Raw genomic sequence first — 17,976 nt, 5'->3', positions numbered from 1 at the left:
AACTTATCATCAAACATTAAATGTTCAATACACTTAGTTTTATATGATAATTCTTAAGCTACTGTAGCCATGCATCATCAAATAAAAAACTGAATAAAATAAAACATTTTACAGCACTTATTTACAATGATTGCATTACTGCACATTATGTGGTATTAATAACAACATTGCATCAATTAGTTCTGGTAAGAAATTCATCATTGGAATTGAACTTTATTATTACTTAATTTTTTTATTGCTGTTTGGTATTACACACAATAATTTGTTTCTATTATGTGTTTGGCAGATGATGAACGCAATGTAAGGGCTAATGGTAAAACGGTATTTTTTGTGATATAATTACTATTTAACAATTTACACATTTTTCCCCCTGTACCTGTACTGTAAAACCTTGCTTCTCACATACTTCACAATTCTAGGTCAACAGCAGAATTTCTTGAGTGGGTTTCCAAGTATCAAAATATGTGACACAAATGGTCTAGATATCTTTTGACTGCAATGACAAGGAACCTCAGTTTCTTTTTTTTACACCACTAAGGAACCACAGACCTTAGAACGTCACAAATTTGAACTTAACATTATTATAAGAGAGGAAGTTGCCACGCACCATATAGTGGAGATGCTCAGTCGCAGATAGGTGCAACAAAAAGACTCTCACAATTACAGCTTTCTTCCATCAAGGCCTACTTCAACAATAGACACACACACACACACACACACACACACACACACACACACACACACGACTGCAGTCTCAGGCAACTGAAAGTACACCATGAGCAGCAGCACCAGTGCATGATGGGAGTGGCAAATGGGTGGGGGTAAGGAGGAGGCTGGGGTGGGGAGGGGGGGAGTGATAGTATGGTGGGAGTGGCGGACAGTGAAGTGCTGCAGGCTAGACGGGGGGCAGGGAAGAGGTGGGGAGGGGGAGGGGGGCCAAGTAGCGGAAAAGGAGAAAAATGATGAGACTGAGTGTGGTTGTGGAATGACAGTTGTGTAGTGCTGGAATGGGAACAGGGACAGGGCTAGATGGACGACGACAGTGACTAACAAAGGTTATTCCAGCACTACACAGCCTTCATTCCGCCACCACACCCAGTCTTTTTATTTCTCTCCTTTCCTGCCACTTCCCCCCACCCGCTCCCCACCTCTCCCTGCACTTCACTGTCCGTCACCCCCACCATACTATCCCTCCCCCTCCCTGCCACAGCCTCCTCCTTACCCCCACCCAGTCACCACTCCCATCATGCACTGGTGCTGCTGCTTGCACTGTGGTTTCAGTTGCCTGAGACAGCAGTCTCATGTGTGTGTGTGTGTGTGTGTGTGTGTGTGTGTGTGTGTGTGTGTGTGTGTGTGTGAGCACGCGCGTGCGCTTGGGTTCGTGCATGGCCTTATTGGACAAAATCTCATTTTCTGACGGAGATGCCACGCTATAGGAGGAGATTTAGGCATTTTTGCCTAACTGTCTATAAGGCCATTGATGATAAAGCGGTTACTACAATTAGTAACACCGGAGCACAAGTGATTCAGCAAGGCCCGTGGGTGTTTTGCGGGTGTGTTCTGAATTTTGCACTTACACAGAAAGATACACCTCAACATGGTAATCGTTCGGTCACTGCTGCAATTGTGCAGTATCCTGGTGATACAGTGACAGCCGTTGCAGGTCTGGAGAGTTTTAATAGTAGAGATGTGACTGCTTATCACATATTTCAAGTGAATGAGGTGTTCAACCAGGACATGGTTCAGTCGTATTTCACGTCTATGGTGCCATTTGTTGTTAGAACCGGGAATCACCGCAAAATAAAGGAGTCAGAGTCCATTGCTGTATGGTTTAAAGAACATGGAGTTTGTGAAAAACAAATTAAAAGTTTCTGCTGACATTACCTTCTATTATCGAAACTGAAAAAAGTACCTTTTCTTTCCTTATCTCCTGTGAGTCTCTGTTATATTGTGAGAAGCAACTATCCTTTTCATAATATTGTTACATTCCATCCTGAATTTTCCACTGTTGCACAGACAACATTCTTTGCAATTCCTTGTAATTAGGACATATAACCGATTTGTAGCTTCACCAAGATCTTTTGGCTTACATTTTTCTGTTATTCTGTTTTTGAAAACTTCTTTCTCTTGTGAACTGTTACTGAAAATTAGCATATCATCCACATACACAGCTTCTATTAAAATGTCTGAATCTTGATTTCTGTAACAGACACAATGGTCAGCTGTTGATTTCTTGAAGCTTAGATTCAACAGTGCTCTGCCTAATTTCAAGTTCCAGCATTGATCACCTTGCATTAATCCATACAATGCCTTTCTTAGTCTTTTAATATTTGTGTATTTCACTGTCTTTGTAACAGGGTCTACTTCTGGAACTTAAACATAGAAAACCATGATAACGTCTAGATGATCAACGTCAAGATCATGTTTAGCAGCTACACCAAATAAATATCTTAACGACTTATAACTGGCGCATATCTTCAATCATAGTCCAGGACTTGCTTGTGAGCACAAGCTTTTATTGCTAGCCATGCTTTGTAGCATACAATGTGGCCTTTCAAATCTTTCTTTGTTTTAAACATCCACTTCACATTTATTGGTTTCGTGTGTGAAGGTGAAACAGAAGACTATCAAGTATGGTTCTCTTTGTGCAATTGTAACTCTTCTTGTATTGCTTCCAGCCATTTTTAGCATGGTCTGGCATCATTGCTTCTTCCAGGCTCAGTGTTGGATGACTGTTTACACTGATAAGTTACAAAGTCATGCAGCCTCTTTGGCTTCAGAATTCTGGGTGACTTCCACTCTGACTCAACTTGCAGCAGTTGCTCATGATCATTATTTGCATAATCTGGGCTCGGTGCATCATTGCAGCTAGTTTTTGTCGAAGTACTACTTGATGTGATAGTCTCCGGTTAGAGTACAAATTCTTCACGTTCAGTCATTATTTCATTTTGCTTCTAGAGGGAAAAACAATCAACTTGGTTCCTGAGACTCAGTTTCTTCTCTATACTGTTTAGAAATACCTTCGACAATAATGAAGTCCCTTGTTTTTATGATTTTGTGGCATCTTAGAACTCAGGTGCGAGTAGGACTCACACAATGAGGGTTCCGAACAAACTTAGTGATGTATACAGGCACTTTATCCATTTTGGGAATCTAAAATCTCATCATTTTGCCCCATTATCAACATTAATACTGGCAAGGTATTGGTCCCACGGATTCCATAAATTTTGAGAATGTTTTAATTTCAGTAATATAAATGTGACAAAGTACTGCAGGAAGCAGGCAACCATTATTATGCTAACCAGCAATTCTCCACTCTGGCTGACTGGGTCGGAATGGTGAAGGTCAAACATCAGACAAGGAATGACTTTATTGCTCATAACGCATGCTTTGGAATTTACCAGTGATCAGATATCCAGGAGTGATTACTGCACACAGATATACCATTTCAAGTTTTATGTGAAACAAACATTCACAGATTAGTCGGCCAAGGGACTGCATGTCTGAGACGTAAGTTTCAACTTTATCCGCGTACCAATTCCTGAGAAAAAAGGGTCTTAACAGATAGACAGACGGACAACAAAGTGATCCTATACGTGTTCCGTTTTTACAGACTGCAGTACAGAACCCTAAAAAGACATAAGTACTGGTGTGCTCGAAATACCAAAATAAATGAACACCAAAAATAGAGGAAATAAAATAAAACAAACAAAAAACTGAAACTGTTCAGAATCGGAAAAACCTCACAGTTTAAATTATTATTTAAGCTCCCTCTCTCTCTTTCTCGGTGTGACTTTTGAAGAGGATACAATGAAAATCCAACAGCTAGCGTGCACCACACCATGCTCAGGTTGAATTCATCCTTCAGGGGGAAGTAGTAACTGTACACCTGTAGACAAAGAAAGCAATATACTGATTAAAACATAGATTTACATCACCTGAACTTCATGCGATAGTCATAAATAACCGAATACTTCGTAGAAGCTAAAGCGGAGCAAAGTTGTATAGGTGGTGGTACAGTAAAACATATCTGACAAATTAAATTACAGCTTCCGCAAATGTTGCTTGACTAAGAAGCTTAAAATTAACCCTACATGCTGCAACTACTGAACAGGTCATTATCATAAAAAAAGATATGTAACTATACCCAAAAAGACATTAATAATTTCCATTTTATTAATAGTGATCATATGCATAACAATGCCTGGCACCGATGGTCACTAAGTAAACCCAATTGCTTACAGAGAAAAATCAGAAAGGCTTAAAGCTAACAGCTTGGACTTTGTGACATTATCATAACTCCCAGAAAAAGCAGCCATAAGAATTGACTTCTCAGAAAAGATTACCAGAAAAAAAATAAAAAAAAATATATTAAACAAAAAATACCATATTCGTGGCCAGTGACCAACTTTCACCAAAATTCCTTTGACTTCAGATGAGAAACACTGAAAGAGTCAAAAAGTTTGAGTAACTGAGGTTATACACAAAAACAGATCAAAAACCTTTGATGTACCATGGAATTTCACAAAGCAGACAAGTACAGACTGGCAAAAAATGCGTACAGTGACATCTGAAGTTTCGGACGAGATTCTCTTGAAAACTATACATTGGGTAAAAATAGTACGAGACAAGTTCGAAAGCTCAAAGGGGGACATCAAATGATACTACATGTGACCTCCAGCCCTCGACCCCCCTTGGGTGGGGCAACTTTTAAATCTTAAATGGAAACACCCATTTTTTATTGCAGATTCGGATTCTCCATAAAAAAGTAATCAAGTTTTGTCTGAAACATTCTTTTACACCATTGACAGATGGCGCTGAAATTGAGAAAAAAGTAAAATTGGGGAAGAACTCTGATTTATTTAGAATTATCTGAGAAAGATGCATCAAATCAATACAAAATGAGCACCAATTATTTCGTTACACCAAATTAAGCTATTTTTGTACAAAATGAACTGTATCCAACTTTTATCGTTACCCAGGAACGACGATATGGACATAGTAGAATGATGTTCCCATGGGGTGCTTCATTAGTGAGTCCCATTGCCTCTCACAATTTGGAGGCTTAATTAATGAAATTAGCCATGAAGAATTTGTTCAAAATTATCCCCATTTGCTTCAATGCATAAAGTCAATCATCTGCGAAAGTTGTCCACAGTTTTGAGCAGCACATCCCATGGTATGGCTGCACACACTCTTCGAATGCGTTGCTCCATATCGTTTCGGGTTGTGCGCTGTCTTTGATAAACAATATTTTTTAAATAACCCCACAAAAAAAAAAAAATCAGGAGATGTTAGGTCTGGTAAACGTGGATGACACTGAATTGATCCTCTGCATCCTATCCGCCGACCTGGGTACTGTAAATTTAAAATGTACCGCACGTTTTTAGCGTAATAGGGAGCTGCTCCAACCTGTTGGAACCACATTTGTAGTCTAGTTTCTAAATCAACATCTTCCATTAGCTCCAACAAATCATTGCGGAGAAGTTGTAAATAAGATTCCCCAGTAACATTTCGGTCAAAAAAATATGGTCCTATCAAGTGACCGTTTAAAATTGCACACCAGACCATTAACGACCATTTGTGTTGATTGTCAATGGGTCTGTGCCAGTGTGGGTTGACAGGGGACCAATAATGACAATCATGACGATTTAATTTGCCATTGTTTTTGAATGTGGCTTCATCGGCGAACAAAACGTATCTTTAAAAAAAAAAAAAAAAAAAAAAAAAAAATCAATCATTGTCACCTCTCATCATTTCCAAGGCCCATTGGCAGAAATGCATGAGTATTTGCACATCTTTCGGCGTTAATGCTTGTGTCAGTGTGATATGATGTGCATGATATTTATGTGCTTTCAAAAGCCTCAAAACAGTTTATTTTGGTACTCCAATTTGTCTCCGAATCACACAGCTACTAATTTCAGGATCCAGTTGAACACAAGTGAGAACGATAAGGGCACGAGCATCATTTTCATTGTATTCGCAATGATGAGGTGGATGGTGCACGTATCCATTCTGAGCTCGTTGAGTGCAATTTCGAATAATGTTTTTGCTTGGATGTCGTCTGTTTGGGAAACGATCCACATACAATTGCGCAGCTGCAGCATAATTGTTATGGCATTCACCTACAATTAACATCATATCGACAATCTCTGTAGGAGAACAGTGAGCAATGTTTTGCTAAAGAATAATTTACTTTCGTCAGTTGATGTTTACGGTTTACAATCTGAAAGTGAAGTGATGTCTGATCGCATTGCCCCGACCTTTATACTGAGCCACAGTTGGCAGTTCGGCCACGGTAGCGACACAATCGGGTGAGTAATGCAACTGTGAAGAGTTCCCTTACGAGATTTTAATACCATTCCGCCTCCCTCCATCAAAAACTGTGGTGGGTAGGATACATTTTGTAAAAAATATAGCTTAATTTGGCATAATCAAAGAATTGGTGCACATTTTGTATCGATTAGATGTGTCCTTCTCGGATCATTCGAAATAAATAGGAGTTCTCCCCAACTTCAATTTTTCTCGATTTCAGTGACATCTGTCAATGGTTTTAAAAGTGTTTCAGACAAAACTAGATTACTTTTTTATGGAGAATCCGAATCTGCGATAAAAAGTGGGGGTTTCCATTTAAGATTTAAAAGTTGCCACGCCCCCCCCCCCCCCTCCCCGACCCTCCAAAGGGGGTGGGGGCTGGGGATCATGTGTAGTATCATTTGATGTCCCCCTTTGAGCTTACGGACTTTTCTTACCCACTATTTTTACCCGATGTAGAGTTTTTGAGATAATCTCATCTGAAACTTCAGATCGACCACCCTGTATATCATCTGGAACACCAAAATAGGCAAGGCAACTAAGCTTAACTCCACACAAACAAGCCTTGGAAGGCCCAATGGTACTGACTGACTGCTGTGTCATCCTCAACTGACAGGTGTCACTGAATGCGGATGTGGAGGGGCACGCGGTCAGCACGCCACTGTCCCGGCTGGTGTAAGCCTTCGTGATCAGAGCCACTAAGTCTCAATCGAGTAGCTCCTCAATTGGACTCACACGGGCCGAGTGCACCCCGCATGTCTAAAGCGCCAGGCAGACCCAGACAGCCACTCATCCGAGTGCTAGCCGAGCCCGACAGTGCTCAACTTCGGTGATCTGACAGGAATTGGTGTTATCACTGATAAACTACAGCAAGGAGAAGTTACAGGTCATGCAGAAGAGATTCCTCAGGAAATTGTGGGTATAGTCTTGAATGAAAACTTAAAGCAAAAACATTAATAAGAACTGTGTACAACATACACTGAAGTGACAAAAGTCACAGTGTAGTGAGACGCACATATACAGAGGGTGGCAGTATTGCATACACAAGGCAGGAAAGGGCAGTGCATTGTCGGAGATGTTATTTGTGCTCGGGTGATTCACGTGAAAAGTTTTCCGGCCCGATTATGGCCACACAACAGGAATTAATGTACTTTCAATTCAGAATGGTAGTTGGAGTTTGACACACGGGACATTTCATTTCAGGAACTGTTAGGGGAATTCAATATTCTGAGATCCACAGTGTCACGAGTGTGGCGAGAATACCAAATTTCGAGCATTATCTCTCACCACGGACGATGCAGTGGCCAACGGTCTTCACCTAACGACCGAGAGCAGCAGCATTTGCATAGAGTTGTCAGTGCTAATAGACAAACGCCGCTGTGTGAAATAACCGCAGAAATCAATGTGGGACATACAACGAATGTATCCGTAAAGACAGTGCGGCACAATTTGGCATTAATGGGCTGTGGTAGCAGACAACTGACACGAGTTCCTTTGCTAACAGCATGATATTGCCTGTGGTGCCTCTCCTGAGCACACGGCCATATTGGTTGAACCTTAACAACTGGAAAACCGTGGCCTGGTCAGATGAGTCCCAATTCCAGTTGATAGGAGCTGACGGTAGGGTTCAAGTGTGGCACAGACCCCAAGAAGCCATGGACTCAGGTCGTTGACAGGGCACTGTGCAAGCTTGTGGTGGCTCAATAACTGTGTGGGCTATGTTTGCATGGAACGGACTGGGTTCTTTGGTGCAACTGAACCAATCATTCACTGGAAATGGTTATGTTCAGCTCCTTGGAGACTATTTGCAGACATTCACCCACAGACTTAATGCTCCCAAACAACGATGGAATTTTTACGGATGACAATGTGCCATGAACCGGGCCACAATTGTTCACAACTGGTTCGAAGGACATTCTGGACTATTTGAGTGAACGATTTGGCCACACAGACTGCCCTATGTGAATCCCACTGAACATTTATGGGACATAACTGACAGTCAGTTCGTGCACAAAATCCCGTACTGGCAACACTTTTGCAATTACAGACAGCTATAGAAGGCAGCGTGGCTCAATATTTCTGCGAGGGACAGCCAGTGACTTGTTGAGTCCGTGCCACATTGAGTTGCTGAACTACACCGGGCTAAAGGAAGCCCAACTCGATATCAGGAGGTATCCTTCGATTTTTGGTGACTTAGTATAGTTTGATGTGCAAAACCCATATGGTGACATGCAACTGCCACTACTGTATTATCTTCAATAATGAATGTGAGTGAAGCAGAAAATATGTAAGTTTGTGAACTTAGTAAAACAGTCACAGACCTCAAACAATTCCATTGCAACAAGGATAAACTTAAGCAAAATTACCACTATAGAGTAACATTAGCATGACATCCAGAAAGTACTACGCATGTTCCTAACTGGACACTACTGCATACAGGGGAAGGGCAGTTATTCTTGAAAAACTAATCATTTGCAGACTTTCAATAGAGTCTTACAAGGAATACTTCAACAAGCTAGGATGCACTTCTGCCATATTGCCACTCGCCTTAAATGCACACATACCTTTCACACTCACCTCCGTCAAGATGTAAACAATAGCAGCATACAGCGAGAAGTCGACAAACCACTGGTACTCACTGTAGTAGCGCAGGTGGACGACGTCCAATGAGGACACCTTTGCCGTTTCTAGCTGCAAGAGAGGCAAGTGTATTTATCAAATTAAGGAAATAGTAAGTCTCTCTCTCTCTCTCTCTCTCTCTCTCTCTCTCTCTCTCTCTCTCTCTGTGTGTGTGTGTGTGTGTGTGTGTGTGTGTGTGTGTGTGAGAGAGAGAGAGAGAGAGAGAGAGAGAGAGAGAGAGAGAGAGAATGAATCTTATCAAAACCAAGTGAGAGTGTATGTTGGGTTGGGTTGTTTGAGGGAAGAGACCAAACTGCGAGGTCATCGGTCTCATCGGATTAGGGGACGGGGAAGGAAGTCGGCCGTGCCCTTTCAAAGGAACCATCCCGGCATTTGCCTGGAGCGATTTAAGGAAATCGCGGAAAACCTAAATCAGGATGGCCGGACGCGGGATTGAACCGTCGTCCTCCCGAATGCGAGTCCAGTGTGCTAACCACTGCGCCACCTCGCTCGGTATTGAGAGTGTAGTTTCCAGCCATGAACATAAGTGAAATCTTCTGTTACAACAGAATAGTGAATAGGGTACAAGTACAAAAAACCAGAAACCATTTACATAGTTCAAACATCACCTTCAGATGGTGCACAGGGACAAAAGTATATGTTCATTGTCAAAATCAATAACTAACAAACAGTGACTGATTAAACCTCTTTCTCCTTCATTATCAGTTGTGGCAACATGATCTGACTCTGGGAAATATTTGCTTCTCTGTTAGCTTGTCGTCCTGTTACCTACTCCTTCTGCATACTGCAGTCTCAATTGTCACAGTTCTAAGCCTTAGAGAACTTCAAATGCACCTCACCATTCCTCAGTAGTTCAGTATCTCACTTCTTTCCACCCTGATTCTTCTGGGATGATTCTCTTAAACCTCAGGCTACTCTTCACCATTATTAAATTGTGATATAAGTCTACAACTGCTCCTGGGCATGCCTTACAATCCAATGTCTTGGTTTTAGAAACTCTGTCTGACCATGAAGTAATCCAACTGGGCTCTTCACATGTCTTTGGAGCTTTCTCAAGTATACCTTCTCCTTTCACGATTTCTGAACAGTATGTTCTATTACTAGCTGAAACTTATTGTACAACTCAATTAGTCTTTCCCCTTCCTCATTCCTACTACCAAGATTATTTTCTTCTGTAACTCTCTCTTATATTCATTCTCCTAGTACCATATTCAAATTTCACAAGATTATTAGAATATCATCTCCATTTACATACTGAATTACATGTTCAAATTCCACATGATTATTAGATTATCATCTCCCTTTCCATGCGGAATTACATGTTCAATACCCTCATATTTCCCTACATCTTCGTCTGCTGCTTGAGGCATTGGAATATATACCTGAACTATTGCTGTTGGCATCGTTTTGCTGCTGATTCTGACAAGAACAATCCTGTCACTGAACAATTCACAGTAGCCTACACTCTTTCTTACCTTACTTCTACATCTACGCATGGCAGAGGGTACCTGAAACCACAACAAGTCATTTCCTTTCCTGTTCCAATCACAAATAGAGCGAGGGAAAAACTACTGTTATACACCTCCATACGAGTCCTAATTTCTTGTATTTTATCTTCATGGCCCTTACGCGCTATGTATGTTGGTGCCAGTAGAATCGTTCAGCAGTCAGCATCAAATGCTGGTTCTCTAAATTTTCTCAAGATAGTTTCTTGACTTCCCTCCAGGGATTCCCATTTCACTTCCCGAAATATTTCCATACGACTTACATGTTGTTCAAACCTACCAGTAACAAATCTAGCAGCTGACCTTTGAATTGCTTCAATGTCCTTCTTCAATGCGATGGATCTCAAACACTCTAGCAGTACTCAGAATAGGTTGTACCAGTGTTCTATAAGCGGTTTCCTTAACAGATGAACCACTCTCTCCTAAAATTCTCCCAATAAACCAAAGTCAACCATTCACCTTCCGTATCACACTTCTCACATACTCATTCCACCTCTGCAACGTTATGCCCAGATATTTAAACATCTACATATATACTCCACTAGCCACTGAGCGGTGTGTGGCGGAGGGCACAATTCACGCCAAAGTTCCACTCACGGATTGCGCAAAGGAAAAACGACTGTCTGAATGCCTCAGTACGAGCTCTAATACCACTTATCTTTGAATGGTGATCATTGCACGATTTGAGAGCTGGTGGTAATAATATAATCTGATCATTCCATTTGAGATCATATCGAGTAGTCACACCCAGATACTTCACGGAGTTACTGCTTCCAAAGACTGGGCATTTATTTCGTACTCATACATTAATGGTGAGTTTCGCCTTATTATACACAGTAGGTTACACTTACTAATATTGAGAGATAACTGCCACTCATTACACCATGCATTTATTGTCTGCAAATCCTCATTGATTTGTTCACAACTTTCATGTGATACTACTTTCCTGTAGACTACAGCATCATCAGTAAACAATCTAATGCCACTGTCGATACCATCAACCAGATCGTTTATGTAAATCGTAAAAAGCAGCGGACCTATTACGCTGCCCTGGGGCACACCTGAAGTTACGCTTGTTTCTGTTGAAGTCACCCCATTCAGGATGACATACTACTCTCTAGCCGTTAGAAAACTTTCTATCCAACTGCAATGTCATCGGATGGATTGTAAGCACACACTTTTTGGAGCAAGCGACAGTGCGGAACTGAGTCGAACGCCTTTCGAAAGTCAAGAAATATGGCATCAACCTGGGAGCTGGTATCTAGAGCCTGTTGTATATCATGCACAAAGAGGGCCAGTTGTGTCTCACATGAAAGCTGTTTCCTAAAATCGTGCTGGTTTCTGCAGATGAGCTTCTCAGAGTCTAGGAAGGTCATTATGCTTGAATACAAAATATGTTCCACGATTCTACAACAAATCGATGTCAGTGAAATTGGCCGTTAATTATGTGCATCCGATTTTCTCCTCTTTTTATAGATTGCTATGACCTGGGCCTTCTTCCAGTCCCGTGGAACTTTCCACTGTTCCAATGATCTCTGATAGATGATGGATAAGAATGGTGCTATATTTGTAGCATAGTCAACATATACTGTCTGGGTCAGATGCCTTCCTGGCTTCTAAAGATCTTAACTGTTTTACAATAAACACTTGACTGTGTGAAGATGAGTGGTGACGTGAGAACGTGTAGCGCATGGAGAATTGTCCGAACATCGGACATACCTGTGAGCACAGTGTGTAAAACCCTATGGAACACCCTTCTTTGCTATCCATTCAAAATTACCAATTTTGAGTTGCTTCCTGTTTACCTGCCAGCAAAAGAGACCTTCGCTTTAGAATTTCTTGCTTGCGTGCAAGTGGAGAATGATTGGCCAAATGGCCATGGAAGATTTTGTGGACAGCCAAAGCTCACTTCCATCTGACAGGATATGTCAATACACAGAATTGTCGAATATGAGCAACAGAAAATCCACACGCAAATCAACCAGTACCACTTCTTCCTGAAAAAGTCACTGTGTGGTGCAGTTCTATGGCATCATTTATCATAGGGCCATATTTTTTCGAAGAGACAGGTGCTTCCGTCCTGTCCTGTTTCCTCTACCGTCAGTAATAAGCGCTATGAGTGTCTGTGCACACACGTCATTCCAGCTCTCGAACAGTGGCAGCTGCTGAAGTACCTTTTCAGAAATGCTAGAATTATCAGCCACCATTTCCCTACAGCCTGGCTGTCCCGATCACCTGATCTTAATCCGTGTGACTTCTGGCCGTGGGGCTATCTGAAAGATGTTGTGTTCAGTGTTCTGATTGCAAACCTAGCTGCATCGAATGCACACATTGCACAACACATTCTGAACGTGACACTGGAAACATTTCGGTCAGTTGTGGAACATGCTGTTTCTCGATTTCAACTTGTTGCAGAAACTGGTGCACAGCATATTGAACATGTTTTGCGCCAGTCACAAGAAAATTAATAATCCGATTTGATTTTGATTGATGCTTTATATTAAAAACCGATTTTTCCCATCGAATATGATATGACCTGGCCATGGTGAATGGGCTTACGTAACTAGCAGTATCACACCTGTACACCCATGCACGCTGAGTAGTGATAAACTTTTCCCTTTCATCATTTTGTTGGGGAGTCAGTGAAAAAAGTTCCATGTAGGTTTGAAATTATGTGTAAAGTTTGCTAGAAATTGCTAATTGCTGTCATTCTCAAATAACAGATGAATAAAAGTATGTGTATTTGTGTATCGTCAGCTGCCTTCAGTCTACAATTGTAATACATGTCTTATTTTATCAAACCTTTAACATAAGATTATAACTCTTAGTAAGTAGACTATTTTTAGATTCAGCAATAATTATGTGAAATACTGAAAATCAAATTTTTTTGTTGCTCTTGGAATCCATCTGACTGGCAAAGGGCAACTGGTATTGGGTTCTAGGTGCTGGGACAGTCACTTGGCAATATAGTTTAATTAATGCTTCCTCCCCTACATAGTTCCTCTTATCTGTCAAGATACTGTACCAGCAGTCCACTACAATTTTGTTGTTGTTTACACTGGTAAGAACAAAATCATGGCAGTCTTTATCCTGAGTGGAAAATAACTTCTCGAACTGTTTTGGAAGTTAACCCATGATCTGCTTGCAAAGAGTTATTGTATTTGACAACTGCCACCCCAGTCGAGATCTGACTGACAATCACATTCAAGAAATCATTTACACTGGAGAATTGTGCAAACATAACTTAATTTGACCATCAGACAGACTCCTGCATGGACAGCAAGAGAAACAGCTGAAAGATTTGAAAGTAAATAAATCACCATGTCCGGATGGAATCCCTGTTCGATTTTACAGAGTACTCTACGACACTGGCTTCTTACCTAGCTTGCACTTATCATTAATCTCTCACCCAGCACAAAGTCCCAAGCAACTTGAGAAAAGCACAGGCAACTCCAATATATAAGAAGGGTTAAAAAAAAAAACAGACCTGCAAGCTTACAGACCACTGTCCTAAATTCTGTTTGCTGCAGAATCCTTTAACTTATTCTCAGTTCAGGTATAATAAACTTTCTTGAGACTGAGAAGCTTATGACCACAAATCAGCACGGTTTTAGAAAGGACTCCTTGTGCAAAACTCAGATTGTCCTTTTCTCACACGATACATAGTGAGCTATGGATGTAGGGCAACAGGCAGATTCCATATTTCTAGATTTCTGGAAACCGTCTGACAAGCTCTTAATGAAGATACGAGCAAATGGAATAAGTTCACAGATATGTGAGTGACTTGAAGACTTCTTAAATAATAGAACCCAGCACGTTACCCTCAATGGCGTGTGTTCATCAGAAACAAGGGTATCGTCGGAAGTGTCAGAGGGAAATGTGAAGGGACTGCTGTTGTTCTCTATATACATAAACGATTTGGCAGACAGGGTGGGCAGTCATCTGTGGCTGTTTGCTGGAAATTCTGTGGTGTATGGGAATGTGTCGAAGTTGAGTGACTGTAGGAAGATACAAGATGACTTAGACAAAGTTTCCAGTTGGTGTGATGAATGGTAGCTAGCCTTAAATGTAGAAAAAATGTAAGTTAATGCATATGAATAGGAAGACCAAACCAGTAATGTCTGGATACAGTATTACTAGTGTCCTGCTTGACACAGTCAAGTCGTTTAAATATCTGGGCATAACACTGCAATGCAATATGAGGTGGAACGAGCATGTGAGAACTGTGGTAGGGAAGGCGAATGGACAACTTCGGTTTATTGGGAGAGTTTTAAGAAAGAGCGGTTCCCCTGTAATGGAGACCGCACATAAGACACTGATACGACCTATTCTCGCGTACTGCTAGAGTATTTGGGACTGTACCAGGTCAGATCGGAGGAAGACATCGAAGTAATTCACAGGCAGGCTGCTAGATTTGTTACCGGTAGGCTCAAACAATATGCAATTACTACGGAGATGCTTCAGGAACTCAAATGGGAATTCCTGGAGGGAAGGAAATGTTCTTTTCGAGAAACACTATTGAGAAAATTTAGAGAAGCAGCATCTGAAGCTGACTACCGAACAATTCTACTGCCGCAAACACACATTGTGTGTAAGAACTGTGAAGATAAGATACGAGAAATTAGGGCTCGTATGGAGACATATAGACAATCGTTTTTTCCCTTGCTCTATTTGGGAGTAGAACAAGAAAGGAAATGAGTAGTAGTAGTAAGGGTACCCTCCGCCACGCACCGTACAGTGACTTTCACATTATTTATGTAGATGTAGATCCGACGTATAAGAACACCGACACTGTCAGCACGATATGGTGATACAGAAAGGTGTCCCCATACTTCTCCAAAATGGACAAACCAAAGGAGGGCAAATATGTAATGGCATATGGACACAAGCAGATGATGATGAAATGGAAGGACAAAAGAGATTCTACAATGGGCAACAGATTTGATAACAATATATTTCAAGAAGTAAACTCAAAGAACGGCAAACACCAAATGTTGTCACGGATTACAAAAAGATACGGAAGGTGGGGATGGGAGAGATATTATCTCGCTTTACATTAGATGGGAGCTTGTCGAATATCTTGCCACCAGAGTACATAACTCCATTCTGAAGTCTTCACTGAGAGGGAAAGTCTACATGAAAATTTGTGTATTGTATTGTATTTGAGTGTGTCTAAATTAAATGATGTGCCTAGTGTTCCAGATATACTCCCATCGGAAGTCAAGTGTGCTCTAGATAGCATGAAGAAGGGAACAGTGCCACGTGATGATGAGCTCAGCGTTGACATCCTCAAACTGGCAGGAGAGATAACAATAAATCACTTGGCAAAAGTATTTACTTCCTGCCTGCACTATGCTTCAATCCCATTATCTAAAGGGTTGTAGAAGTGGTTATGAAATTGCAGAGGTGTAGCCGATGTATTTATATGAGTGATTGCTTTGTATATTTTGCTAGTTTCTGCTCGTTCTATAAAGAATTTTCTTAAATTGTCTACCTGTCCATAATGTAGGTTTTTTATATCGATAAATCCCCTTCCTCCTTCCTTTCTGCTTAACGTGAATCTTTCTGTTGCTGAATGTATGTGATGTATTCTATATTTGTGGCATTGTGATCGTGTAAGTGTATTGAGTGCTTCTAGGTCTGTGTTACTCCATTTCACTATTCCAAATGAGTAGGCCAATATTGGTATAGCATAAGTATTTATAGCTTTTGTCTTGTTTCTTGCTGTCAATTCTGTTTTCAGTATTTTTGTTAGTCTTTGTCTGTATTTTTCTTTTACTTCTTCTTTAATATTTGTATTATCTATTCCTATTTTTTGTCTGTATCCTAGATATTTATAGGCATCTGTTTTTTCCATCGCTTCTATGCAGTCGCTGTGGTTATCCAATATGTAATCTTCCTGTGTAGTGCGTTTTCCCTTGACTATGCTATTTTTCTTACATTTGTCTGTTCCAAAAGCCATATTTATATAATTGCTGAATACTTCTGTTATCTTTAGTGATTGGTTGAGTTGCTGATTTGTTGCTGCCAGTAGTTTTAGATCATCCATGTATAGCAAATGTGTGATTTTGTGTTGGTATGTTCCAGTAATATTGTATCCATAATTTGTATTGTTTAGCATGTTGGATAGTGGGTTCAGAGCAAGGCAGAACCAGAAAGGACTTAATGAGTCCCCTTGGTGTATTCCACGCTTAATCTGTATTGGCTGTGATGTGATATTATTTGAATTTGTTTGGATATTAAGTGTGGTTTTCCAATTTTTCATTACTATGTTTAGGAACTGTATCAATTTAGGATCTACTTTGTATATTTCCAATATTTGTAGTAACCATGAGTGGGGTACACTATCAAAAGCTTTTTGGTAATCAATGTATGTGTAGTGTAGCGACCTTTGTTTGGTTTTAGCTTGATATGTCACCTCTGCATCTATTATCAGTTGCTCTTTACATCCTCGTGCTCCTTTGCAACAGCCTTTTTGTTCTTCATTTATAATTTTGTTCTGTGTTGTATGTGTCATTAATTTCTGTGTAATGACTGAAGTTAATATTTTGTATATTGTTGGTAGGCATGTTATGGGGCAATATTTAGCTGGGTTTGCTGTATCTGCTTGGTCTTTATGTTTCAGATAAGTTATTCCATGTGTAAGTGTATCAGGGAATGTGTATGGGTCTGCAATTTAACTGCTAAATAATTTATATGTAAAAATCAAAGATGATGTGACTTACCAAACGAAAGCGCTGGCAGGTCGATAGACACACAAACAAACACAAACACACACACAAAATTCAAGCTTTCACAACAAACTGTTGCCTCATCAGGAAAGAGGGGTAGGAGAGGGAAAGACGAAAAGATGTAGGTTTTAAGGGAGAGGGTAAGGAGTCATTCCAATCCCGGGAGCGGAAAGACTTACCTTAGGGGGAAAAAAGGACAGGTATACACTCACACACACGCACATATCCATCCACACATATACAGACACAAGCAGACATATTTAAAGGTCGTTTGGCCAATGCTTGTAATTTTTGCTTCTTTTCATCTAATTGCTCTATCGCTTCTTGTTGTGAGATTTTACCTAACCTTTTTGGTTTTTTTTGTCTGATATTTCAATTCTTATAAATTGTGTTAGCTGTCCAATGTCTTTTCTAAGTTTTCTATTCTGATCTGTAGCCTGTGTTGCCATGCTGGTTTTGTGGGTTTCTTCTGTGTGTTGGTTGGTTCTGATCTCTGCCTAGTGTGTATATTTAGTGTAGTGAGTGCTCCTATATAAACCAGTAGTTGTAACTCTTGCATAGTTGTGTTTTCATTTATTTTGTTGTGTATGATTGTGTTGATAGTTGTTATTGTTGTTTCGACTTGTGGGTTATTTGGCGGTCTATGCAAGAATGGTCTAATGTCTGTATTTCTGTCTTTGTATTCTATATATGTCAGCTGAAATTTTTCTTCTATATCTAACATGCGTATCACTTCGTGTTCTATTTGTGCTTGTTCTGGTGGCTGTCTTAAGATTTTGTTTTCC

General features: G+C 40.5%; 1 protein-coding gene across 1 annotated transcript in view; it reads right to left on the bottom strand.

Annotated features, from left to right (window-relative positions):
• LOC126215078 (transmembrane protein 161B) overlaps nucleotides 1–17,976 on the bottom strand; it is a 101,595-nt gene that overhangs the window by 47,412 nt on the left and 36,207 nt on the right. The window contains exons 4-5 of the mRNA XM_049941727.1: nucleotides 8,893–9,006; nucleotides 3,810–3,889 (exon numbers count right to left, since the gene is read on the bottom strand). Coding sequence (XP_049797684.1) covers nucleotides 3,810–3,889; nucleotides 8,893–9,006 — 194 coding nt within the window. The remainder of the gene's footprint in view (nucleotides 1–3,809; nucleotides 3,890–8,892; nucleotides 9,007–17,976) is intronic.

The sequence above is a fragment of the Schistocerca nitens genome, chromosome 12 (genome assembly GCF_023898315.1).
Source record: "Schistocerca nitens isolate TAMUIC-IGC-003100 chromosome 12, iqSchNite1.1, whole genome shotgun sequence".
NCBI lineage: Eukaryota > Metazoa > Arthropoda > Insecta > Orthoptera > Acrididae > Schistocerca > Schistocerca nitens.
This window is presented reverse-complemented; position numbering and strand designations above follow the sequence as displayed.